Source organism: Eptatretus burgeri, chromosome 4 (assembly GCF_056783735.1).
Source record: "Eptatretus burgeri isolate ZD-2024b chromosome 4, Ebu_testis_v1, whole genome shotgun sequence".
In the NCBI taxonomy this organism is placed as follows: Eukaryota; Metazoa; Chordata; class Myxini; order Myxiniformes; family Myxinidae; genus Eptatretus; species Eptatretus burgeri.
In genome coordinates, this window is record NC_140964.1 from 129,816,569 (window position 1) to 129,843,954 (window position 27,386).

A 27,386-nucleotide genomic window follows, 5' to 3' on the forward strand; every position below is an offset into this window, starting at 1 on the left:
GGAACGCGCTTCCTGTCACATACCTCACACTGCAGCGTGTGAGTATTGCTGTATTGACCTTGTTTGGATCTACGTATGTCTGTGAGCAGTCATTCTCACATCTTAAAAACATCAAGTCCAACCTACTATTACGTCTAACGGATGAAAGCCTCAACGCTTGCATGAAGCTTAACCTCACCAAGTACCAACCAGACAACAAAGCCATCAGCAAATCGATGCAGCACCAGAAGTCCCATTAATGGTAAGTATTATAACAACATTATTTAAAAGAATAAATTCAGAGGCTTATTATACTCACATTTAGTTGAATTCAGTCTTAAAATATATTATATGGCTCTCACTGAAATAGATTTCCAAATATTTTGCTTTCATGGCTCTCTGGGTCAAAAACGTTCCCGACCCCTGCCCTAGAGTATCGATTTTTGCCAACGTCACACCTAGAACCCACCTTTATCCAAGGACATATTGCGGCATGATCCAAGGCGGCTTGCATAGACACATATTGTGTATTTCAAGCTTGGATTCCGATTCCACCGTCAGTAGCAACTCTGAAGGTTCTCTGGATGTTAAAACTGATCAGTGGGATTTTCAAGAAACTACTGGAGACAAAATTTGTGATGGAAACGCTTTCGGAGGAATTATGGAGCCTTAGCGTTTCGAGCCTAATGCGAGTGATTCAGACAAAGATGGCGACTATGGAAGTGTTCGTGAAAATGAAAACACTGGTTGCATGTTCACTAAAGGTTGGAAGGGTTTTTTCCGTTCAATTTACAGTTTATAAGGCTTTTTGTATTAATTGATAAATCAGTTATATTACTCCAGCAGAAACATGGCACGGACACAGCATGGAGGGACATGACACGGACACAACACAACGGTGGGGCAAGGCACAACAAAAGGCACTTTTGGTGGACAATTCCATTTTAACCAACAAATCTTCAGTTGATATAGAAAATAGTGAAATGTAGATCTGTTTTCATTTAAAAAAAAACAATTTTTAATCAAAATCCAATGAGCTAGCTGTAATGATGAAGTAAAATCTCTACTAGCCAGTTTGTAATGTAGGTGTACATTAATTTAAGTACCACTATGGTCCAACACGAACTGCAGGCCACACCATACATAGTAAAACCGCATTTATTTGATGTTCACATGTTTTGGGGGATACAGTAGTGGCTTGTCATGCTCACACCGCCTGAACGCTCGAGGATGTCCTTCTTTGGCTGGGGAAGGGAGCTGTGGATTGTTATACAATGACCAGTCAACGGAATGTATCTGTTCATCATAAGGAGATTCTATTGTGTTATCAAAAATGTTGATACAGTACACCGATGTTAAAAATGAACCCTCCCAACTTGCACAAGTGCATATTTTTCCCCACAATGATAAACAGCCTGTGCTTTATAGAGGAGTCTTATTGTGACATCTTAGATAGTATCGGGTATGATGTTGTACGATTGCGAGGGGCTCAAACTATCCCAGCATTACGAACTGCTGTGACTGCAAGAAATCCGCTTAAAGATGACGGGCGTCAAAATTGCGACAAAGTGCTTTGCGACGGTGAAACTTATTACAAATCCAATAAATGGTTGAAAATTATTCACCTTGCAAATCCATTTTCTCACTGCCCCAAAACTTTTGCAAATACAACGTATTGCAAATAAGAGTACAAGAATACCATGTTACCGGCTTGAGTCGTCGTCATCGTCTTCAGAGTCAAATGCGCTAGTTGTGTCAATTTCACTGCTCATGAGTACAGGTTCAAGGCCAATGAGGTTGCGTCGGCCTGGCATTTTCCCTTCCACACGAGGAACTGAGGAGAAACATGGGAAGTGACATGTTAAAAAGTTGACTTCTGAAATCCCTCCCCTCCCCTATGCCCTCAGCCTCCCACATCCCTCCCAAAAGGGAGAGTAGGATTGCAGTTTTTTATTTATCAAATAAACCTGTTATCGACAGAGGTTTCCATTGAACAATCTAGCATGAACTATTATGTTTGAGGCTTTAGCTTGATAAGGTTTTAGACACCATACATACATTGTGTAGTTCTTAGGACTTTTTGAAACATTTATTAAGGACATGCAGTCAGGTTTAGTTGTTTATTTTGTGTGTGGCTCACCATGGGCACAAGCCTCGTCTATCTTAAACTTGACAGGTTAAGATGTCTTGTCCATGTGTTCCCCGTCAACCTGAGCACGGAACCAGAAGGAGGAAATTCCTACCGTTGTTCCAAGATGTCCTATAGCCACTGTATGATGGTATATGGTCACCTAAAATTTGGGGCGTGGAGAGCACCGATTGGCAGACATCGCATGCTGCCTGAAATGGAAGGGTGAGGGGGGAGCCTCATTCGGCCACTTGTGCCTATAGTTCCAAATCTCTGATGTCAATTTGATATAGAGCCGGCGAACGTTTCAAGGTGTCCTGTCATACGTTTTTCTGGCCACCTACAGCGTGCTTACCAGACTTCACCTCTGCACACAGCTGAATGTACGGAGGTTTTGTGTCATCCATACGGAGCATGTGGCCTGACAAAAAGGTAACAAACTGACATTCAGAAGCAACAGTTAGACACGAGAAGTGAGGAATTAACAAACACAAAAGGAGGAGAAATAGGAGGGGAGGAAACAAACTAACCTGCAAGGAGAGGTGACAAATCAGGAGTTGTTCACTATTCAACTTGCAGAGACTGTGACCAATTCTACATTGGTGAAACTCAAAGGAATTTGAAACAAAGCCAAGATGAACATGAAAGAGCAATTCGGCTTGCAAAGGTCACACAATTGGCCATAGCGAACCAATGGCTGTAGTCTGGCCAAAATTTGACCTGGATGGGACCCGTGTCTTAAACACGACACAGACCGATGATGCAAATGGCGTTTTTGCTTCAAGTCGGCACAATAAAACCACTCAATTGATCCCTCATCCTGCCACGTGACGGGAAACGAATTGTCGTGCCTCGGGAAAGCAGACACGTGCTGAGGCCTGGGGTCTATTGACCAGAGGAAGCACGCTGGGAAGCAGGTGAAATGTCACCCGAGACCAGATCTGCTCTTGTTTATTGCAGGGTTAGCAGTGTATTTTAAGTTACTTCTTTGGTTGAATGTGCCATTACTGTAGTGGAGATCAGGAATTTGAGAAGAGACTCCATTACTGTAGAGGGTACCAGGGAAGAAAGTGCAGCACCAGTCCATTGTTGCTTGCCACACTTGAACCTGTCTGTGGTGCACAAAACAGTTCTGGGAGCAGCGAGGAACAATTTTAAACTATATCTCTGCGATGACAAAGCGATCACCTACGACTTTCCCATGGCCTGTTATCCAATGATGGCAATATTTTTTTTCGGACCACCATATGACCTTGACGTTCAACATTTAGGGACAGATTGCAAATTAAGAAAATGCATCCCTATCTACAATCTATCCATGAAAAACCAATGTCGTGAAAATAGGAGGAAAATTATTCAAGTTATGGTCAAATCGGTGTTTTTCTTAATTGGATCACAATCTGAAAAAAATAGGTCAATGACATAAATCAAATATCAGGTGCACAACTTCAGTGCAGGTACACGATGACATAATAACTTCTTGGAAGGCCAAACGGTCTTTGAGATTCTGAATTGGCAAAATTGAGCAATGAAAAAAACATGTTTTTTACAGACCGACACTTGACCTTTAACCCAGAGGGGTATGATGTATAACTGGATCATGACCTTAAAATTAGGTCAAGGTCAAAACTTGTCAACACTGCATACTATTTATTCCCACTGTTGATGCAAAATTTCACTCTGAAAATCCCAGCCGGATCTGAAATACAGTTCGGATATTGGCAGAAAAAAAAAGAAAAATATAAGTGATGGTTTAGTACTGAAAGGGGTGTAAGATCTTGGCCCATCACTCGGAGAGGGATGATGTAATGAATTTGGATTAATGAACTCAGCCACATGGCGGTTACAGGGCACCCATACAATTCTGAGGGGAATTTAATTATGCTGAAGGACTCTGTAGCTCAAAATTTACAGTCACTCGCTTTAAAAAGTGACAGGTTTCATTAAAACAAAATGGGGATGGTATCTTGGAATGGATTCAGTGTCCAGATTATTTGAAGAAAGAATGCTCCAGGCAGCGTACCAACACTGAGAGGTTTTAATCACGTTTTACTTCATTTTAAAACGCTTCAAGTGCGATGGTAAAAACCATGCTTTTTCCCGACACACACACACACACAACCACCATTCTGCCAGACAAGGAAAAGCCGAATCCCCGCCTCCTCCCAGCAGAGATGACGCAGCACATGGGAAGAGCATAAATATGCATGAGGCAAGACATGAGCGGAGCATCAATATACATTTTACATTCAAACTTGGTTACGTCACAGATGTGGAACTTTAATCGAAGGTAAATAAAATTGGGACATCGAAACCCGATTGGCACGCTTAACCTACAAGTTAAAAATAAACAGCCTATTGATTTCATCCATTGTTCCACCTATCCACCGATACATAGACATTAGCCTTCACCAGCAAGAATAGTTCTTCATTTGCTTTTTCTCCAGTGTGTATCGGGTCTAATACTTTAGTGGTGCAAGTGGTGGCACATGCTGGTCTGTCATTTAAAAGAGATTCCCAGAATACAAATCCACATAATTTGATTGCCAACCTGCTATGGTGAGCATACATTTAACTCTACTCAATTTACAATTGAAGATTATTCCCAAAAAGTGACCATATTGTTATGCTACTGAAATAAAAGCATCATCGAGATGGTTTACATGACTACTGAAGACTCTGACAAAAGCAGGTCAGACTGGTGACAGCTAGGACTACAACACCTTCAACTCACCTGTTGGCCGTTCTCGATCCTTGCGGATCCTTCGATCACTCCGTGCTGAAGCCAGCGACTCGGTTTCTGTTTCTGAGGCACGACCCAAACTCTCCTGGCTGCTTCCAGGTGCAGGACTGAGGAACGACGAGAAAGAAAAAGGAAAAGGAAAAGGAAAAGGAAAAGGAAAAAGAAAAAGGAAAAGAAGAACTATGAAACAAGAGTCTGTCATAACTTAAGGAAATATTGAGCAAAACCAGTGAAAGACACATTCAAATTACAACATGTGTCTTAATTACAGCTGGTAGAATTACTGAAACTCCTTTCAAGGTTTGACTTCATAAATTTGGTTTAAACAATTAAATGAGATATATCAGTCACCTGTCCTAATCTACTGCTCTCGTGTACCCAACCCTCAACCCACACATGGTCACTTTTAAATAACAGAAGACCATTAAAAAGGCCAAAATGAAATAATTCCACATCTGCCAAGCTGTTATATATGTTATATATGCCAAAATATAATATGTTATATATGTTATATATGTTATATATGCCAAAATATAAATAGCGAAAAATAAAGATTCCTGTTAAGGGGAACAGATTTGCATTCCATGCATCACCCGTCAATATTTATTACATCTTAAACAGAGTTTATCAATTTTAATATTTTGGCGAATCATCAGCAACGGCGTGAATAGAAATGCGCACCACCAAGGCTACCAAACATGTACCACCTGCAATGCCGATAATATTTAAATACCAAAGGCCCAATCAAGTCTCTCACTAGTAATTGGGAGACAGACGTGATTGGTTCTTTGTTATTTATATGTTGACTCTTTTGAAAGAGCAAAGGTCTTATCTTGTGTAGCTTGATGTAGCCTTCTTTGGGGAGAATTGCTGACTATTAATTAGTTACCCAACCTTGGCACAAGTTTGGATGATGAGACAAAGATGAACCAATTCAATTTTGGGTTCAAGGGGTCAAAGGTCACGTGCCCTTTGAAAATCACGTCAGCAAGTTCAATCTAGCATAGTGCACCAAATAGTCAGGGGTTCACATAACTGGTATGCAGGTACTCATGTGCGGTTAAAAAAACAACAACAAACTAAATGCGTACTTCAAAGATGCTAAGAAAGCTCAAAAGCGTACTACCACAACAGAGGCTTTTGATGGAAGGTTTTCTCATCTAGTGTAGGGAAGATTCTTCCATGATAATTCTGATATACTGTGATTTCAAAGTTGAAGTGCAAAAAATTAAGTTTGTCATTTATACCAATATAATTTATTAGCTATAATTGTAAGTTTATAACTTATAATGAATTTTTTTTTTAATCCATCGAAGGAGAACGAACAAGCAAAGAGGAAAGAGGAGGGGTTGAGGAGCGTCTGGAATGAAAAAAAAATGGCTTACGAGTGCCTCTTCTGGAGCACACGTTCTGAGAGAGTGCTTCCAGAGGAGTAAGATGCATACAAAGCTGAGAGGCACTTTAAAAATTGGAGTGGTGCTTGGGAAAGCAGATGGGCATGCTCGAACGTGATACAAAAATTTCTGTGAGTACTAAATCATATCTGCTGGTACTCATTGGATAACATAATTTAAATTTTTTTTGGTGTCAACCCATGCAAATAATGCAGTGATGTGTGTGTCTGTCTCAGTGAATTTTTAATTCCTGAACCCATCCATCACACGATCTCCTCCTCAACGGTTGTGCAGAAATTCAAACTTGAGAGTTATGATTACCACATGACAAGAAGGAGCAAAAGCAGCATAATTTTTTGCCCCACCAGGGCAGGGTCAAAGACCAAAAAAAACAAAAGAAGAATTTAAATGTAATTATGGAAACATTTTTGAACATTTTTTCATGAAATTTTTACATGCAATAAACATTGGGGGACATGAAATATGGAACGAGATTTTGGATTTGACCTCTGCTTTATGCCCCAGGGGATGGGAACTTCGGGTCACAGGTGTCAAAATGGGGGAAAAAAACCAATTGGCCTTTTTGGGAAATATCCTAGGTAGACCTTTTTGGCATCCTTTAACTTTGCTTTACGTGCTGAAGCGTGGGAAATTGCGATGGCGTGCCATCAAATTTGCTCGAGTCTAGTTTTGTTCCAAGAAGGACACCTACAAAAGGAAAGGGTGCTTCTCTAAAAAATAACATATTAATTTGATAAAAACTCGAGCGGCACTTATCGACATCATGTCATCACCAGATATGCCTCCACCCACATTATTATATCATTGTACATACCTGTACCAAGTTTGATTGAAATGCCTGAACTCAGATTAAAAATATTAAATAAGTCTGGCTGCCAAGACCAGACGTCCGATCAGGTTGAAATGAAAAACATATATTCCCCAAGACTACTAGATCATAATTGGGAAGTTTCACAGCAATTGCAGAAGTGGTTCAAGAGAAATAATTTTTTTAAATATTTCAGTTCAATCCAATATAGCTGCCAGACCATGTGACCTATTGATTATTATTCATGAACACGCTGGTATCCCCAAGGCTTGAGGAACATGTGGGTCAAGTTTCCCCTCGATCTGTCAAGCCGTTCTGCAGAGTAGGATTTTTAAAGGTTTATTCTTCAAAACATAGCTGCCAAACCACGTGACCTATGACATCAAAGGTGGAGAAATTTGTTCTTCACGGATAGGCGATCAGTAATCATTTATTCCACTGTCAAGTTTTCAACTCAGGACCCTAAGATCCCAAGCCAGCCACCTTAACCGCCAAGCCAACACCAGGCTTATTGTCTGTAAAGTTCCACTGTTCCTCATGGATAGACGGACATACCTGTAAAGTTTCTCCTCGATATGGTCAGCCATTTCGGATTTTGAAGGTTCTTACATTAAAAAAAACATATATACAGTGTATATATATATATATATATATATATATATATATATATATATATATATATACATATATATATATATATATATATATATATATATACATATATATATATATATATATATACATATATATATATACATATATATATATATATATACATATACACCGAACCATGTGACCAATAATGTCATCAATTGTCATTCACTTGAAAGGAGGAACCAACAACAGCAAGCTGCACTTACTGAAATGATGGAGGTCTCGAATCTCCAATGCCCCCAGTGCGCTCAACCCCAGGTAGTGCCAGGTCAGGCTTGGTCTCGCAGCACTGTGAGCCTGAGTCCGAGTGGTCCACTGCGACCAACTGCCAAGTAAACATTGCACATCAGCATGCTCTGCCAACTTCAGTAAAGCTGGAAAGACCATATAATAAACGTTCTTTTACATTAATCGCATCAGAAGAGCTCGCACGTACACCACGTAAGGGATACGATAACGAAGACACATCAGCATACTCTCACATGAATAAAAGGATTATATTTTACCTGCAAATTCAGAAACAACTGACAAGTCAACACACTATATGGGATATAAACGTGGGATCGCAGGATGATGAGCTATGTGCTCAGATGGGAACACCAAAATGGCCAACCCAAATACGGTGACATGTATTTGGTCCCCGATTTAAATAGAATAAGACTTTTAATACAGAGTTGCCCGTGTAGTGCTGGCATGCTTGCTTTTGAACGATTTGGTCCCGAGTTGGATTCCAGGAGCTCGAGTGTGATGGATGCATGCAAGGAGCACTGAGTCATGAAACTTGTTAGCACACCACATTTCCCACCACATTTGTCCCCACCACATTTCCACAGGGCGCTCAAGGTCCGCCAACAACCCCCTTCTGGTAAAACTACCAAAATCACAAATCACTGCTCATCTTCACTCTTTCATTCCTCTTTTTCCCGCCTTTGGAATAAACTTCCTCACTCTATTCTTTCCCATTCTTCCCTCCAGGCTTTCAAAACAGCTGTTCACCACCACCTCTTATCTTCCCCCATCCAAATCCTCGATCTTTTCTACCCCCGATAATCCACCCAAGCCCACTTCCTTCATTTCTCCTGCTTTCCTTCCTGAAAGTCCCTGAAATGTCCATCTTCTCTTCGCCATGTTCCCCGTCCCATCCCCATCCCTCTCCCTTCCACAGTTCACCTAATGTGTCTGTTCCCCACTGTTTTGTCCCTTCCACTCCCGCCCCTCTTGTCTCATGCCTCCTTGCTGTGAGTTGTGTGTTAGCTCTCATACGAGCCTCGACCAAGGTATTCAAAAAAAAAAAAAAAAAAAGCACATGGAAAGGATATCAAGTTGGCTAATCCATCTGCTCATACATGAAATATCCTGTTGCAATATGTTTTGCAAACACACAATGGCCTGTACAGTGGTATGCTTTGTAAAAATATGGATTACCTGCCTGGGATGAGCATAGGAAAGACAATCTTTCCCACTCAACCTCTCCCCCCCCCTCCACCCCCAAATAAAAAACACCCTTCCTGGTCTATAACCACCACAGCCACGTAACTTTCCAATGGACGATAACGTCAAATAAATAAATAAAATTCAAAGGAGCAGGTGATTCCACAAAAAAAAAAAAAAAAAAAAACTTTCCTTTTTACAAAGTCATGATTGAATTCAATATACTGAAGTCTCGGGAAATATTAAGACGTCACAGTGCCACGTCAAGACTCAGTGGTGTAATGGTTCGAGTGGCCGCTCCGCGTCTGGGAAGTCGGTGGTTCAGACCCCGGCCGAGTCACACCAAAGATTTCTTTAAAAAATGGTAAGTGCTGCTTCCTTGTTGGGCGTTCAGCATTTAAAAGGATAGAGCACGGACAATCCCCGTAGGAAGGAGGCAATTCCTCCTTGGGTGATGCCCCACCAAGGGAGGCGAGAAATGTGGTGCCCTTGTTGCGACGTCTTTGGTACACAGAGTGCCCCAGGAAGTGACGGCACTTCGCCGAAGTTCAGTGGCCGTGTTCGTCTCATCTAACCCTTCTGTATCGTGTCTTGTGTATTTGTATGTATGCATATGTGTGTGAAGAAAAAGAAAAAAAAAAGAACAAATTCTATTTTCTGCTCAGGTGGGTAAAAGGCATGTGGTTAATTAAGGGTGTCTGACCAACCGTAAAGTAAATAAAGCCTGACCACGTTGTCCTGTTAAATGGAAAAACAAGTCATCTATTCTGTCAATGAACGTTAACAAAAGGAATGCTGGTCACCCACCCATGACACCACTCGGCCATTGAAACAAGGTAGCTTGGCTGAGTCTTCGGATATTTCCTCCTTCACCACACTGCAACAAGAAAAGGGAATAAAACAACATCTTGGATAAGGAAAACAATCAAATCAAATCAAATCTCACTCGCAAGTCAGCCAGCCATAAGAGGAAAAGCCACTCCTTTTGTGTCTTCAAACGCAGATGGTTGCTGAGGCAGTTTTTCATTGGCTAGGGGGCACAATCCCAGATGTGTCGCCACACCGGTGCAGGATACTTGAACGGCTCATTCTTCCCAGGAAGCAGGTACTAATTTTGCCGACTTCGGAAGGATGTCAGCCTGAGTCAATCCATTGACCTGGTGTTATTTTAATGGAATGGCATGGGCTCAAGCTCAAGACCCTAAGATTATAAACCAGCAACCTTAACCTTTAATGCAACACCAGGCTTCTCAACCATAAGCGGAAGGAATAAAAATATTACTCCTCCCTCCCAAACCTCCGACCCCCAAACAAAATCCGAGGGACACCTCAGCTTCCTTTGAACCATGGATTGTCCAGCATTCCAATCGGAGCACTCTACTCACAATTCTGACTCGGACTCAAATTTCATATTCCACGTTTGTTAATCTATTGCCCACTAATGTCCTTGCATGACATGCGATATATGTAAAAGCTCAAGACTATATGAACCATCAAGCAATGGCATCCGTGCATCTGCGTAAGATGGTGGATATGCAGCACTTCATGGTGAGGCCAATCAGGGATTGCACTTCCGTTGGTGACTGTACAGGCTGATGTGGAAGCGACAGAGTCTACCACAGTCGACGCATCTGAAGTAGTTGATGTTTGTTGTCGCCCATTGTTGTGAGATGATGTAGTTTGCTGTGACGGTGTCTGTCGTGTGGCTGCGACAACATGTCATCATGATGCCATATCCCAGTCCACAATTGATGCCGCTATGTTTCTCTGGAGTCGTCTACAATTTCCCAAGTGTCAAAATTGATGTGTAGGGCTTTCATATCCTGCTTACAAACATCATTATACCTCAGCTTTGGGTGCCCTTTTGGTCTTTTGGCCCCGGCTAGCTCCCCGTATAAGGCGTCCTTTGGGATACGCCAATCTTCCATCCTGTGCACATGCCAAAGCCATCAAAGTAATCTTTGCTTAATGAGTGCAAGGATGCTTGGCAGATTTGCCTGAGAGAAGACTTCTGCATTTGTGCATCCATCCTTCCACATGATGCCAAGGATGTGTCGTAGGCAGTGAAGATGGAAATTGTTAAATCTCCGTTCTTGGCAGCTCCAAGCCATCCACGTTTCACAGCCGTATGATCGGGTGAAAATGATGCACACCTTTTAGATCAGCATCTTGGTTCTGAAGGTCAGCTTGCTGTTCTTCCATGTGCTCTTTGTTCGACAACCAAGGGTGGTAGCTGCCTTCCTGACGCGTACGTTCAGTTCATCATCGACAGACAGCTGTTAGTCCCTATAGACCAGAGGTAAATTAATTTGTTGACTACTTCCAGGGGATTATTGTTTAGGGTAAACAGCAGCGGGGTTACGGCACCTTGTCCCATCACCATAGTTTTCTTAACACTGATGATGCGAGAGAACATCATGCATGCATGGGAGAGATGATTGATTAGCTTCTGGAGCTGGTCTTCTGTGTGGGTAACAAGTGCAGCGCCGTCGGCATAGAGAATTTCTCTGATAAGGACATGCTGCACTTTTGTCTTTGCACTTAATCTTGACAGGTTATACAGCTTGCCATATGTCCTGGTGTGAAGGTAGATTCCTTCCATGTCTGATGGGTAGAAGTACCTCTGAAGCACCAAGAAGAAAATACCAGAGATCTTCGGATCTCGGATCCTGAATTGGGATCTTTGGATCCTGAATTCAAACCCCACTCTGCTGTTGAATTAATACCAGGTGGGGTTCACTCTGCCTGTCGTCCTTCCGAGGTCAGCAAAATGAGTACCAGCTTGCTGGTATACTGTGTCAGAGTGGCGACCCGTCCAGGATTGTGCCCAATAGCCAAGGAGACTGCTTAAGCAGCACCAACGCTCTGCACAGAGAATGGTCCCAATGGATGGATGGTCGATCGGTGTGGAGAGGGGCTGAAGATAAAGACAAATGAAGAAGTTTGAAAATTGAATGAAAAAAAACAATGAAGGAATGCCTTAAAATCTATATTTTCTCATTGAGTTTACCAGTATATCCAATATTAGTTCAAACAGCAGTGATCGCTTTTCAATCGGTAAATACCAGTCAAATTATACCGTATAAACTTCCAGGTTCTATTATGTTATCTACATACCAGGTGATGTCCTGAGCAGGATGGCCTCGACTAGAGGTACACACACTTACCTCTAAACTGTCTTGCCTGGGGTTCAAATTCCAACCCGGCTATAAACTACCATCCTGGTGTTTCACAGACAGGACGATTCATCAATATGTTGGCCGTCCCATGGATGGGAATTAAACTGGACGTCTTGTCTGCCGGTATTAGTCGGTGGATGTTAAAGATCCCACAGTGTCCTAACAGCTTCACAAAGAGTAGGCGAGTTATTGCTGGCACCCTGAACAAATTACAAGTTCCTGCCCCGACTTTCTGAGTTGGAATGGAGATTCAAGCAGGATTGTGGTCGAGTAATGACCTCGGTAGCACCAACGTGCAGCATCGGGCATGGTACATGATGACGACGATACTCCTGAGCACACAGGTTTTGCACACGCACAAATATTCATGACGTTCACAACTCCTGTTTTTAAAACACTCGCAGAGTACCTGCCCTATGGGCGATCTTGGTCCAAGCATGTAACACATTGTTCTGAAACATACCTTAATTTGGGCGGTGTATAGGCAACTGACCACTGCTTCAATCGCTCTCAAAAATAATAAAAATAATTAAAAAACATAAATAAGAACCCGGGTTACGTCCATGAAGCAAAAACATACCTACTGCTTATAATCCAAAACATCTCACTGCACTGGAAAACGTGGGGACAAGAATACAGGACTGAAAATGGCGGAGACTTGCAACACCCTCCCCCACCTGGAGGTGGTGTTACACGATACACATTTACATTGAGAATTTGCTCCTCCCTACCACCCAAGACCACTGGCAAAGGTAAAAACACCCGTATACACGAATTGGGGTGATGCTGATCCTATGTAGCAAGTCTGAATGTAATCGGTCCAGAACTGGAGGAGGAGCAGTGCGACAAGCACACGACACACCAGTAGGTGAATTGTGGTGGGGATTACAAAAAAATTTTGTCCCAAAGGTATTGGGTGTTAGCAAGCTCTCGTCCCTCCCCATTTCTACCACCTGTGGTGTTCTGTGTGAATCCTACCACAAAATATACAGTCAATTGGGTGGTTATTTATCCAATCTCAACCAAACTTGATAGGAGGACTGAGGGTCACACGATGGAGGTTGTAGCAACTTCATTTTCCCACTTCCCCAAGGGTTTTCCCACCTTGGGCAAAATCAATGTTAAGGTGTATATTCGTGTTAAGACAGGTAATCGTGGTGCTTTTCCAAGGCCGCTTCTAATAACAAAAGTAACAAGAAAAAGAGCAATTAGAGATTGCAGACCCTCGCCAGGACTTGTTTTGTGTGGTGTGTTGTGTGGCGCTTGTGTACTGGCGTGTTACATAATAAGAGACACAACGAGAACTGCCACTTTATAACTGCTGGCAGTGATGACCGGGTAGCAAGACGTCCCGCTTTGATTGGACACCTGACCCTGACCCATGACGTTTTTTAAAATTATTATTCAATTGAATTTATAATGAGATTAAAATTAATTAAATTCAAATCAAATGGAAGATGAAATAGGTACAGTCTTGCAATTGAGTAATCAGAAGGAACCCAAACAACTAAAAAGCAAAGATGAAGTTATCAGCAGGAACCTGGATAGGATTCGCATTTCAGCTGCTACTCCTCTACCCTCAAACCCATCCAAGCACAGCCAAGTGAGCCTTATTAAAAAAACCTAAAAATAAATAAAAAAGAACCCAGATCAAAATAAAAAAATAAAAAATTATGGCTGCCTGACCATGTGTCTGACTGATCAAGTTGAAATTTAAAACATGTATTCCCCATCACTTCTGGATCATCGTCGAGATTTTCAACTGGCGGGTGGTGAAAATCATCACTACTACATTTTCACCACCTGCCGGTTGCTTCCGTCAGTCAAAAAAGACGTTCTGCCCGTCTCTCACACAAGTAAGATTATTTACGAATTTCAGTGCCAGTGTGATGCTCAGTATGTGGGCGGCACATCTTTGAGATTGAAGGATCGCATTGAACCGGGTCAGTCATCCGAAGAGACAACCAACTCGGGCTTGTAAGAATGGACATAGTACGACAACTATTCCCTGTGCCTCTGCAATTGGTTACCGTTCACTGAATAATCCTCAGAGTGCAGTGCAGAGCAATATTGCATTGGCTGTAGTGTAGTAGAAAAATCATGCAAATTATGATACAAACATCAAATTTGGCATTTCTGTTCTGCAGGGCTTTCTGATCAAATCTGCCTGATTGGCCATTTGAAAATCCAAATTTTGAAAAATTAGAAGAAAAAAAAAATAAAAAAAATAAAAAAACTTCAAAAAAATTTGAAGTCACAGCTGGCTGAAATTCTTGAAGCACAAGTGAACATCCCAGACAGAGAACCAAGGGAAGATGCTGCATCATTGATGGCTCAGCACTTATCAATGCCCTACCTCCACGCACTTCAAAGATATTTGATGACTATGCTAAAGAAGACATCATCCCAAAGGTGGAATCCTATGGTGCCAGGTACGAGAGGGTGGACGTAGTGTTTGATGTGTACAAGAAGTCAAGTCTGAAGTCCGAGGCAAGGTCGAAAAGGGGGCAAGGAATCAGAAGAAGAGTGACAGGAACCAGTCAGACCCCAAGTAACTGGAGAAGCTTTCTTCAAGATGACAGCAACAAGACTGAGCTGTTTCACTTCCTTGTGGAAAAGATGTGTGAAGCACAGACGACAAGCACAGTCATTGTCACAAAAGGAGAAGATGCCATTAGCAACACAAGGAAGTCACTGGATGCTGTCTCCATGTTGTCATGAAGAAGCTGACACTCGAATATTTGTACACGCCAGGGATGCAACGACAGATGGTAGCAAGTCCATTATCATTAAGGCTAATGACACGGATGTACTAGTGATAGCAATATCTGTACTGCCATCCTTACAGGAACTAGGTCGTGAGAAAATGTGGATTGCCTTTGGCCAAGGAGCCAAGGCGTGATGGATTCAATCCATGAGGTAGTTTCTGCAATAGGGCCTGAGAAAGCTAAAGGGATCCCATACTTCCATGCATTCACTGGATGTGACGTCGTGTCTGCCTTCCACGGTAAAGGGAAGAAAACTGCATGGCAGACTTGGAACGTCTTTGATGATGTTTCTGAAACATTCACCAATCTCAGCCAGCATCCAACATTGATTCATGATCTTGACTTTTTTTTTTCTTTTCAAATTTTGGATTTTCAAATGGCCAATCAGGCAGATTTGATTCGAATCCCATGGAGAACAAATGTGCCAAATTTGATGCTTGCATCATCATTTGCATGATTCCTCTCAAAAATTGCTGTTATCTGCCCCACTAAAAGGAACATATGGGCTTCGCCTGCGTCGATTGCTCTTTTGTGCGTCCACAGTGGGGGAGGGGGGGAGAGAGAGAGAAAGAAAGAGAGAGAAAGAAAGAAAGAGAGAGAAAGAAAGACAGAGAAAGAAAGAGAGAGAAAGAAAGAGAGAGAGAGAGAGAAAGATAGAGAGAGAAAGAGAGAGAGAAAGAAAGATAGAGAAAGAAAGAGAAAGAAAGAGAGAAATGCACCAAAATAACCCTATTTACGTCTTCTCCATGTCCGTTGAGGCTATTGTGAGAGTTCAATGACCATGTGGCAGTTACGGCGTTTGTAGTGAGAGAAGTTGGCCACGTGGCATTTGTAGTGAGAGAAGTTGGCCACGTGGTGTTTGTAGTGAGAGAAGTTGGCCACATGGCGCTTGTAGTGAGAGAAGTTGGCCACGTGGCGTTTGTAGTGAGAGAAGTTGGCCACGTGGCGTTTGTAGTGAGAGAAGTTGGCCACGTGGTGTTTGTAGTGAGAGAAGTTGGCCACGTGGCGTTTGTAGTGACTGAAGTTGGCCACGTGGCGTTTGTAGTGAGAGAAGTTGGTGACGTGGCCTTTGTAGTGAGAGAAGTTGGCCACGTGACGTTTGTAGTGAGAGAAGTTGGCCACGTGGCGTTTGTAGTGAGAGAAGTTGGCCACGTGGCGTTTGTAGTGAGAGAAGTTGGCCACGTGGCGTTTGTAGTGAGAGAAGTTGGCCACGTGGCGTTTGTAGTGAGAGAAGTTGGCCACGTGGCGTTTGTAGTGAGAGAAGTTGGCCACGTGGCGTTTGTAGTGAGAGAAGTTGGCCACGTGGCGTTTGTAGTGAGAGAAGTTGGCCACGTGGCGTTTGTAGTGAGAGAAGTTGGCCACGTGGCGTTTGTAGTGAGAGAAGTTGGCCACGTGGCGTTTGTAGTGAGAGAAGTTGGCCACGTGGCGTTTGTAGTGAGAGAAGTTGGCCACGTGGCGTTTGTAGTGAGAGAAGTTGGCCACGTGGCGTTTGTAGTGAGAGAAGTTGGCCACGTGGCGTTTGTAGTGAGAGAAGTTGGCCACGTGGCGTTTGTAGTGAGAGAAGTTGGCCACGTGGAGTTTGTAGTGAGAGAAGTTGGCCACGTGGCGTTTGTCGTGAGAGAAGTTGGCCACGTGGCGTTTGTCGTGAGAGAAGTTGGCCACGTGGCGTTTGTAGTGAGAGAAGTTGGCCACGTGGCGTTTGTAGTGAGAGAAATTGGCCACGTGGCGTTTGTAGTGAGAGAAGTTGGCCACGTGGCGTTTGTAGTGAGAGAAGTTGGCCACGTGGCGTTTGTAGTGAGAGAAGTTGGCCACGTGGTGTTTGTAGTGAGAGAAGTTGGCCACGTGGCGTTTGTAGTGACTGAAGTTGGCCACGTGGCGTTTGTAGTGAGAGAAGTTGGTGACGTGGCCTTTGTAGTGAGAGAAGTTGGCCACGTGACGTTTGTAGTGAGAGAAGTTGGCGACGTGGCGTTTGTAGTGAGAGAAGTTGGCCACGTGGCGTTTGTAGTGAGAGAAGTTGGCCACGTGGCGTTTGTAGTGAGAGAAGTTGGCCACGTGGCGTTTGTAGTGAGAGAAGTTGGCCACGTGGCGTTTGTAGTGAGAGAAGTTGGCCACGTGGCGTTTGTAGTGAGAGAAGTTGGCCATGTGGCGTTTGTAGTGAGAGAAGTTGGCCACGTGGCGTTTGTAGTGAGAGAAGTTGGCCACATGGCGCTTGTAGTGAGAGAAGTTGGCCACGTGGCGTTTGTAGTGAGAGAAGTTGGCCACGTGGCGTTTGTAGTGAGAGAAGTTGGCCACGTGGTGTTTGTAGTGAGAGAAGTTGGCCACGTGGCGTTTGTAGTGACTGAAGTTGGCCACGTGGCGTTTGTAGTGAGAGAAGTTGGTGACGTGGCCTTTGTAGTGAGAGAAGTTGGCCACGTGACGTTTGTAGTGAGAGAAGTTGGCCACGTGGCGTTTGTAGTGAGAGAAGTTGGCCACGTGGCGTTTGTAGTGAGAGAAGTTGGCCACGTGGCGTTTGTAGTGAGAGAAGTTGGCCACGTGGCGTTTGTAGTGAGAGAAGTTGGCCACGTGGCGTTTGTAGTGAGAGAAGTTGGCCACGTGGCGTTTGTAGTGAGAGAAGTTGGCCACGTGGCGTTTGTAGTGAGAGAAGTTGGCCACGTGGCGTTTGTAGTGAGAGAAGTTGGCGACGTGGCGTTTGTAGTGAGAGAAGTTGGCCACGTGGAGTTTGTAGTGAGAGAAGTTGGCCACGTGGAGTTTGTAGTGAGAGAAGTTGGCCACGTGGCGTTTGTCGTGAGAGAAGTTGGCCACGTGGCGTTTGTAGTGAGAGAAGTTGGCCACGTGGCGTTTGTAGTGAGAGAAGTTGGCCACGTGGCGTTTGTAGTGAGAGAAGTTGGCCACGTGGCGTTTGTAGTGAGAGAAGTTGGCCACGTGGCGTTTGTAGTGAGAGAAGTTGGCCACGTGGCGTTTGTAGTGAGAGAAGTTGGCGACGTGGCGTTTGTAGTGAGAGAAGTTGGCCACGTGGAGTTTGTAGTGAGAGAAGTTGGCCACGTGGCGTTTGTAGTGAGAGAAATTGGCCACGTGGCGTTTGTAGTGAGAGAAGTTGGCCACGTGGCGTTTGTAGTGAGAGAAGTTGGCCACGTGGCGTTTGTAGTGAGAGAAGTTGGCCACGTGGTGTTTGTAGTGAGAGAAGTTGGCCACGTGGCGTTTGTAGTGACTGAAGTTGGCCACGTGGCGTTTGTAGTGAGAGAAGTTGGTGACGTGGCCTTTGTAGTGAGAGAAGTTGGCCACGTGACGTTTGTAGTGAGAGAAGTTGGCGACGTGGCGTTTGTAGTGAGAGAAGTTGGCCACGTGGCGTTTGTAGTGAGAGAAGTTGGCCACGTGGCGTTTGTAGTGAGAGAAGTTGGCCACGTGGCGTTTGTAGTGAGAGAAGTTGGCCACGTGGCGTTTGTAGTGAGAAGTTGGCCACGTGGCGTTTGTAGTGAGAGAAGTTGGCGACGTGGCGTTTGTAGTGAGAGAAGTTGGCCACGTGGAGTTTGTAGTGAGAGAAGTTGGCCACGTGGAGTTTGTAGTGAGAGAAGTTGGCCACGTGGCGTTTGTCGTGAGAGAAGTTGGCCACGTGGCGTTTGTCGTGAGAGAAGTTGGCCACGTGGCGTTTGTAGTGAGAGAAGTTGGCCACGTGGCGTTTGTAGTGAGAGAAATTGGCCACGTGGCGTTTGTAGTGAGAGAAGTTGGCCACGTGGCGTTTGTAGTGAGAGAAGTTGGCCACGTGGCGTTTGTAGTGAGAGAAGTTGGCCACGTGGTGTTTGTAGTGAGAGAAGTTGGCCACGTGGCGTTTGTAGTGACTGAAGTTGGCCACGTGGCGTTTGTAGTGAGAGAAGTTGGTGACGTGGCCTTTGTAGTGAGAGAAGTTGGCCACGTGACGTTTGTAGTGAGAGAAGTTGGCCACGTGGCGTTTGTAGTGAGAGAAGTTGGCCACGTGGCGTTTGTAGTGAGAGAAGTTGGCCACGTGGCGTTTGTAGTGAGAGAAGTTGGCCACGTGGCGTTTGTAGTGAGAGAAGTTGGCGACGTGGCGTTTGTAGTGAGAGAAGTTGGCCACGTGGAGTTTGTAGTGAGAGAAGTTAGCCACGTGGCGTTTGTCGTGAGAGAAGTTGGCCACGTGGCGTTTGTCGTGAGAGAAGTTGGCCACGTGGCGTTTGTCGTGAGAGAAGTTGGCCACGTGGCGTTTGTCGTGAGAGAAGTTGGCCACGTGGCGTTTGTCGTGAGAAAAGTTGGCCACCTGGCATTTGTTGTGAGAGAAGTTGGCCACGTGGCATTTGACGTGAGAGAAGTTGGCCAAATGGACTTTGTCGTAAGAGAAGTTGGCCAAGTGGACTTTGTCGTGAGAGAAGTTGGCCACGTGGCATTTGTCGTGAGAGAAGTTGGCCACGTGGCATTTGTCGTGAGAGAAGTTGGCCACGTGGTGGTGTGAGGACGAGATTGAAGTTCCTTGTGTTGATGAATAAAGGTCGTGTTAGTCAGTGCGAGTCGTTGCGGGGATGTTTATTAGTCATCCGAAGTGGTTGTGGTGAGAATGGTATAGTTTGGTGAGCGGAATGAAGATCTGAGGCGAAATGGCGGTTGAGAATTGACGCACAGTTTTGAATGAAAAATGGTGTGCAAATGCCCAGGAGACGCGGCCCTCGCAACACGCCTGCTTAATCTATATTGATTGGGGTGCATGACTGCTTGCATGTTTTATGTGAAGGAAAGAGGTGTAGCAAAGAAAAACTAAAGGTTAAAGAGATATAAGAGCTCTAACTAAAAGAGTCCCACACAACACATCTTTCCCCTTTACCCACGAGACGAGTGTTTCTCAACTGGAGTTCCCCGGAACCCGAGGGTTCCGCAAGAGGTCGCTAGGGGTTCCGCAAGAAACTAATAAATAGGCTAATGTATTTTTGAGTAGTTTTTGTTTGATTTAATATTCGTAATTTTACTATACACGTACGGCATATTGTTGGAAACTCCTTGGTTATTATAATAGAGGCTTCAACCTCTTATATCATTTACAATTATAACAACCATAGGGAATGTATTTAACGATGTCTATATGGCGCCTGTACGCGGCGGATTCGTGTATCATTGAGTGACTGACTCAAGTACGGGACGCATGCACGGTGTCCATCTATCTTCTCTGTGCTTCCTAGCGCGAAGGGTCTCGGTCTCTCTCTCTCTCGGTCTCTCTCAGTTCTTCTGTTTACCGTTATTGCTTCAGCTTTATTTGTTTAAGTTTTGTTTATCAAGTTACATGAGGTGTTTTTTTTAATTGTCAAACAGACTCGGGGTTGACAAACATTTTCAAAAATGACGTTTTTAAATTGACCAAGCAGCACAACCCAATTCAATCAGATTTTTTAGTGGTTTGAAACATGTGTTTGAACAGTGAATCGCGGAAACGGCCTCGTGATGTCATCAATGTAAACAAAACAAGAGTAATAGGAGGTACGACGCAACTGCGATAGCGCATAAGTCTAATATATATATATATATATATATATATATATATATATATATATATATATATATATATATATATATATATATATATATATATATACACATTTTTTTTTAATCGAATATTTAAAACCTCAGTGTGAGGTCTCATAAATGAGCAGTATGTTTTTTTTTTTCATTGCCAATAAATTTGACAAAAAGGGGGTCATTTTTTCCTTAAACCAGGTATCCGAAAAAAAATATTATATTTACCACGTGAACTACGATAAAAATATAAAAGAGCTAGATATTAATAATGGTATGTAATCATTTTTATGCAGGGGTTCCCTGAGACATGAAAACTATTTCAAGGGTTCCACAAGGGTAAAAAGGTTGAGAAACGCTGCACTAGACGCATGGAAGGGACTAACTAATACACATACGATTGAAATAACTGCCTTGGGATTTCTGTATGTTGTGTGCCATTGTCTTGGAGGGATGCAGTTTTACAGAACCACAACAATATGATTATTGCGTGCACCCACAGACCAACATATCTGGGCCTAGATCTACTGTAATCTAAATATCCCAAAGAGGATAAGGATAATACCATGACCCTTCCTGCCACTCCCATAGGGAGTGGGTGTACTTGTTATTAAAAATCATAATTCAAATGAGTACATGTATATTTTGATCTTGATTATACTCCACAACAGGTCATGTCTTCCTGTCTTCCTCTCCTGTTTGGTAAAGTATGATTTTTAAACAAAGTTTAATTATATTGGAATATTTTATCAAGTGAAAGAAAATACGAGTAGCATCAAACGTGCTGAAGGAGCAGGATGGTTGCTGATAGCATTTACATTTTTCTTGCCATTATCTGCTTTTCAGTTCAGGTATTTTAGGATTTGAAGGAAGGAAGAGGGGAGGAAGAAGAAAATTCCACCATTTCATTAGTTACTGATGCCTGGCTCTCATTTGCACATCGTTCAAGTCCATTTACCGAGGGTGTTTGTTTGTTCAAAAGTCCGCCACACTGCACGACGATCAAGGATTCTCTCAGCTGATGTCGATATATACTCGGTGTTTTGTGCACTCGCTACAATGTGGGTTGGTGTGAGCAAGCAGCCATAAACTCACACCAGTCAATGGAGAAAAGGCAGAGCCAACAGCATGAATCAAAACAGCAACCACTTTCCTTTACTTATACACCGCTGAGGGGACCCCAGCCACCCTTTGTTAGAACTGGTTAAATTCATGAACGGAAATAATCGACATACACGATCATTGCACGAGGTAAGGATGGACGGGGAACAACCATTAATCAAATAATGATGTACGGACCGTTTCACTTCATATCATTTCTTGTGACCATCCCTACCTTGGTTACATACCGGTACCATCCCTACATTATTTTGCACAAAAAATATTTATTACTTGGAATACATAATGAGCGAAACATAAACCTGCCAACCATCAAAATGTTTGTGTTAAGACTGAACTGAACGTGGACTCGTTTGAGCAATGGAACCCATGGATCGGGACAAACATCGATAGCTCGCCTCCTCTTCGCGAAGGACACAATGGGATCTCTAACAGCCACTGAAGAATGCCGGTAGACGGAAGACCCGGCTGAACATCCATTCGAGGGGCGGCACACACGTTGATGAATCCCCCCACCTGTGAAACACAGGGATGACAGTTTACAGCTGGGTCAGGATTCAAACCCAGGCGAGATAGCTTCAAAGCGAGTGTTCGTACCTTCAGGCCATTCATATTACCAGTACAGTACTAATTGTACACTGCTCCTTCCCAATTCCATATTGAGGTGATAAATGAATCGGTGTTTTCTGTTTGTCCAGGCGATACCTCAGCCGTCCTTTGAGCTAAGAAGCTGAAATTTGAGGACGAAACTGAAGATGTACTTCGGCAAAAAACAGTATCTTTAATTTTTTGTTGTTAATAAATATATCAATTAACTACTTAGTTATCGATTCATTCCTTATTTATTTTCTTTCTCATCTGGGCAATATCTCAGGCACGTTTGAGCTGGGAAGCTGATATTTGGACACGACAATGAACAAGTGATATTTTTGATTTCTTCATCAATTCAATTAATCGATTTATTATTCATTTTTCAATAAGTTATAAGATTCAGATGAAACAGTGGTGGTTTTGGTATGCCAATAGCCAATTGATCAAGAAATTAATTATTTTACAATTTATTTTTTTTTCATTTTAATTTCACAAACAATCAATCAATTATTTTCTTTCCTGTTCGTTTTCTTGTTTGTCTGGGCGATACCTCAGCCATCCTTTGCACGAGGAAGCTGAACTTTGGGGACAAAAGTGAAGATGTGCTTCGGCAAAAACAGTTTCGTTTATTTTTTGATTAATCAATTACTGAATTGTTTTTATCGATTTATGACATATATTTTCTTTCTCATGTGGCCAATATCTGAGATGAGACCCCAATCTCTTGATACTCCTGTTCGATACACCGCTCTTTGTGCTGCTCGGCGGAATCGCCAGGCGCCTTGGAGATGTGGCGTGCTGGAGGGCATGTCATTTATTTATTTAGTATGTGGGTGGTGTACCTTGAATGTACCTGTACTTGTTTATAATTATTCAAGATGAGAACATTCTGCGCTGCTGTTGCTTATTAGTAGAATTTTGCTATCCTTAGAGATGTTTGTAATTGTACCTCTTAAAATAAATGAATAAATAAAAAAGGACAAAGCATGAAAATTGTCAGGTTTATGGCCTCAGATGATACAGTAGGTGCTAGACTCGATGATGCAGTACCACAAAGCCCCAACACATCATCGGTGAAAGTTCGTCCTTGCCCAATGACATAACAGTGGCACTGCTTGTGACAATCACACGGCCAGGTTGTCCCTTTCGTGACAGATACTATACATACTTTGACGTAGGAACTGAAAGATAAGCAAAAATAATTATAAAATAATAAATTATACATTAGAAACGTTCATCATATACACTTGGGACAGCAATATTGTTGTGGGCCAGGGTTTGGTGGCGATAAATGACCACTAGGTGGAGCAGTGGAATCGTCTCCCACCGATCACCCGGAATTTAGGTCGTGACTCTCGGATAAGTCCGAGAGTTCACGGGTCCCTTAGCGGACCGTGGTCGCCAATATTTTGACGGCGTGGGGTAGGGTTAATTGCCTAATTTCAACATACCTAAATACCCATGGCGTCCAACTATCGGGGAAAACCACACCCTCGACCGACTTTGTCCGAATCGAGTCGCTATCACCGACTCGGATACGGCGTAACCGAGCGGAAGTTACCAAAGCCGCGCCGGACCAAATGAAGAATTTACGGCACGAACGGCCTTACTAATTCTCAATACGCACCATGCTAGGCCAATGAAGGAAAGCACAGAAAATGAGCTGGTACATTTAACAGGGGTTTATTTTACAAAGAATAATCGGGGAGGGGAAGCACACAAAGAGCGTAGTTATCACGAATAAAGAAATGTAATGTACAAGCAAAGGAAAGCACTTACACAATTTCTACTTACAGACGGGGCCCACGGACGGATGGACAGACGGACACACACACACACACACACACACACACACACACACACACACACACACACACACACACACACACACACACACACACACACACACACACACACACACAGGACCCCGTGGGTCTTTAGTCAATAGAGCCGGGCCGGGGTACCTGTCTCGCCTCGTGCGGTCACACTGACCCGAACCACTACGGTGGGACTCGAAACCACGACCCGAAGTCCACGGCCCATGACCCTGGCTGCTCGGTCACTGGACTTGCCCTTCAAAGAACCACAGACCGCTCCAACCATGACCACAACCGTCTGCAGAGCCCTCGTCGACAACCACTCAGCCACGATGACAGACCGCTTGGCAATCGCCACGATCTCCACGACGACAGACCGCTCGGCAATCGCCATGATCTCCTCTCTGCCGAACCCTGGTCCTGACAACCACTCTACTCTTCTGAGGTGGGAGGGATCTCTTCTCCTCGCCACTCGCTTCCCGATTGGACGAGGGGTTGTCGGACGACTCGTGGTCACCTTCCGATTGGCTGGGGCGTGCGTGTCATGCTTGTCCTTCGCTCATTCGCTGGAGGAAATGTCCATGCCCTGGCTTTGGGTGGAGCCTCGATCTGAGGGGATGAAGGCTCCGCCCACGCCTTCAGCCAAAAAGATGTGGGCAATGGCGACCGGGTCGAGTGGGGATGGTGGCATTGTCATAGTGGATGTAATAAACCTGACTAAAAAAATAACTAGTAGTGCACACACGAAATTCCCATTAGACAGAAGGAAGGATTCTAACTATAAACACATACTTATCGAAATAACTAAGCTATGGGGACTCTGGCTGTCTGTGTGTACATGGCTTCCAGATTCGTAACAATATTACGACAACACCCCGACTCTGTACACCAAAGCATTGTTACAGCTGGACCAGATCCTACAGGTGTGCACACATACATTTAAAGAGTCTCCAGGTGTGCACACATACAATATCTACCTGATCCATGCATGTATTGAATGCGTACCCTCCTAACTTCAGCAGTTTGTATCCAATTTCAAAAGGTAATCCGATACGAGTGTTGCACTTCTGCACCATCCTTCCTGAGCCATCTAGCGTGGATTCGATTCCCGATCCGACTACAAAACGGTCAGATTGGTGCTTTGAAGGCACGGTGTTCAGATCCCTCGGACGGCCAGCTTTCACCCCGTCTGTCAGCATTATCGATGAACATTAATGATCACACAGTGCGTTTCGCAAAGAGCAGGCGGGTCATCACCGGCACCCTGAACAAATTACTCATTCCTGTCATCTTCAATTAAACGTCAGGCTTGGTCAGCCGGTTCGTGAAAGACTTGGCGGAGAAAACAGTCATCTGCGGACTTTGCTAAGTGGGACTAATCGGGCCAATTAAAGAAGTAGATTCTATTTACAACCACCCCCCCCCCTGCCCCATTCAGCGAATATTTCATTATTTAAAATCGGTACCCATGTGTATACATGAAAAGGGGATTACCCGCAGAGACGGCGTACTCCGCAATGCATCACCCCCTAATCTCCTCGTCGGTACATGACGGACAGTTTCAGCTGCATCGGACGGGGCCAGACAAACACATCGAGGAGCAGACAGATCGCACGGGAGGAGGGACATCGTGCCGTCACTCTCCCTTATCGAGTCAGCGCCGGTTCATCACCGCCAGCGGCCCGAAGGACAAGGCCTCGGATTGTACGAGCTTGCGACGAGGATCGACGAGGTGCGGACACGTCGACGTCGAGCAAAAGACACAACACGGAGGAAGCAACAATAAACCGATTTAAATGGACAAACACAAACCATGGCGCCTGCTCGCGATGCGGGCCCGATCGACCCACCCACCCACTCACCCAAAGTCATCGTCCATGGATTTGAAGAAGAATTTATAATTGGGTTTGTTGAGGACACTTTTAAAGTCCCCCAACGTGACCGTGTCCGCCGGAACGGACACTTTGATCAAATACGGCGTCTCCTCGTCGTCCATGTGGTATATTATCTTCGTCTCCCCCATCTCTTGGCATTCAAAAGGAGTCTTCAAGCAGCACAGGAAACGAGGTTCGAGTTTAGCGGAACTTCACGAGCTCGTTGCGAACAAACCGCGCTTTGTTTAAGGGTGAAGAGACGTGTAAAATCATCGGGAAAGTTTACAATGCTGTGGTGAAAGTAACAAACGAAATCAAACCACGCCCACTTAACTCACTCGACCCCTTGTCGCCTGTCGCTCCGCCCTTCATCAGGATCGCCGTCACATATCAGGGCCCATGGTCCCATGAACACCGATGTCGGGGAAGGAATGAACAAGGTTCATCTCGGCAATAATGCGGCTGATAAAAATCACACGACTACGGCTTGCTTGGGAGCAGAAAAAACAGGCCTTTGTTGTTTCTGTCAGTCTTCTTCTTCTTATTCTTCTTCTTCTTCTTCTTCTTCTGCCTGTTCTTCTTCCTCTCCTTCTTCTTCCTATTCCTCTTCTTCTTTTTCTTCTTCTTCTCCTACTTCTTCTTCCTCTTATTTTACCTATTCTCCTTCAATTCTTCCTTTACCGATTCTCCTTCTTCTTCAATTCTTCTTTTCCCTGTTCTCCTTCTTCAATTCTTCCTTTTACCTGTTCTTCTTCTTCAATTCTTCCTTTTACCTGTTCTTCTTCTTCAATTCTTCCTTTTACCTGTTCTTCTTCTTCTTCAATTCTTCTTTTCCCTGTTCTCCTTCTTCAATTCTTCCTTTTCCCTGTTCTCCTTCTTCAATTCTTCTTTTCCCTGTTCTCCTTCTTCTTCAATTCTTCCTTTTACCTGTTCTTCTTCTTCAATTCTTCTTTTCCCTGTTCTCCTTCTTCAATTCTTCTTTTCCCTGTTCTCCTTCTTCAATTCTTTCTTTACCGATTCTCCTTCTTCTTCAATTCTTCCTTTCACCTGTTCTTCTTCTTCAATTCTTCTTTTCCCTGTTCTTCTTCTTCAATTCTTCTTTTCCCTGTTCTTCTTCTTCAATTCTTCTTTTCCCTGTTCTTCTTCTTCAATTCTTCCTTTTACCTGTTCTTCTTCTTCTTCAATTCTTCTTTTCCCTGTTCTCCTTCTTCAATTCTTCCTTTTACCTGTTCTTCTTCTTCAATTCTTCTTTTCCCTGTTCTTCTTCTTCAATTCTTCTTTTCCCTGTTCTCCTTCTTCAATTCTTCTTTTCCCTGTTCTCCTTCTTCAATTCTTTCTTTACCGATTCTCCTTCTTCTTCAATTCTTCC

General features: G+C 43.8%; 1 protein-coding gene across 2 annotated transcripts in view; it reads right to left on the minus strand.

The window, feature by feature from the left end:
• Positions 1-26,589, minus strand: part of LOC147029109 (segment polarity protein dishevelled homolog DVL-3-like) — an 86,431-nt gene extending 59,842 nt beyond the window's left edge. Inside the window, exons 1-5 of one of the 2 annotated variants that reach the window (XM_085876192.1) lie at positions 26,356-26,589; positions 9,966-10,035; positions 7,934-8,052; positions 4,842-4,957; positions 1,687-1,813 (exon numbers count right to left, since the gene is read on the minus strand). In XM_085876192.1, coding sequence (XP_085732318.1) covers positions 1,687-1,813; positions 4,842-4,957; positions 7,934-8,052; positions 9,966-10,035; positions 26,356-26,426 — 503 coding nt within the window. In that variant the 5' untranslated portion in view covers positions 26,427-26,589. The other variant, XM_085876191.1, reaches the window with a different exon arrangement.
• Between the last annotated feature and the right edge of the window lie 797 nt (positions 26,590-27,386).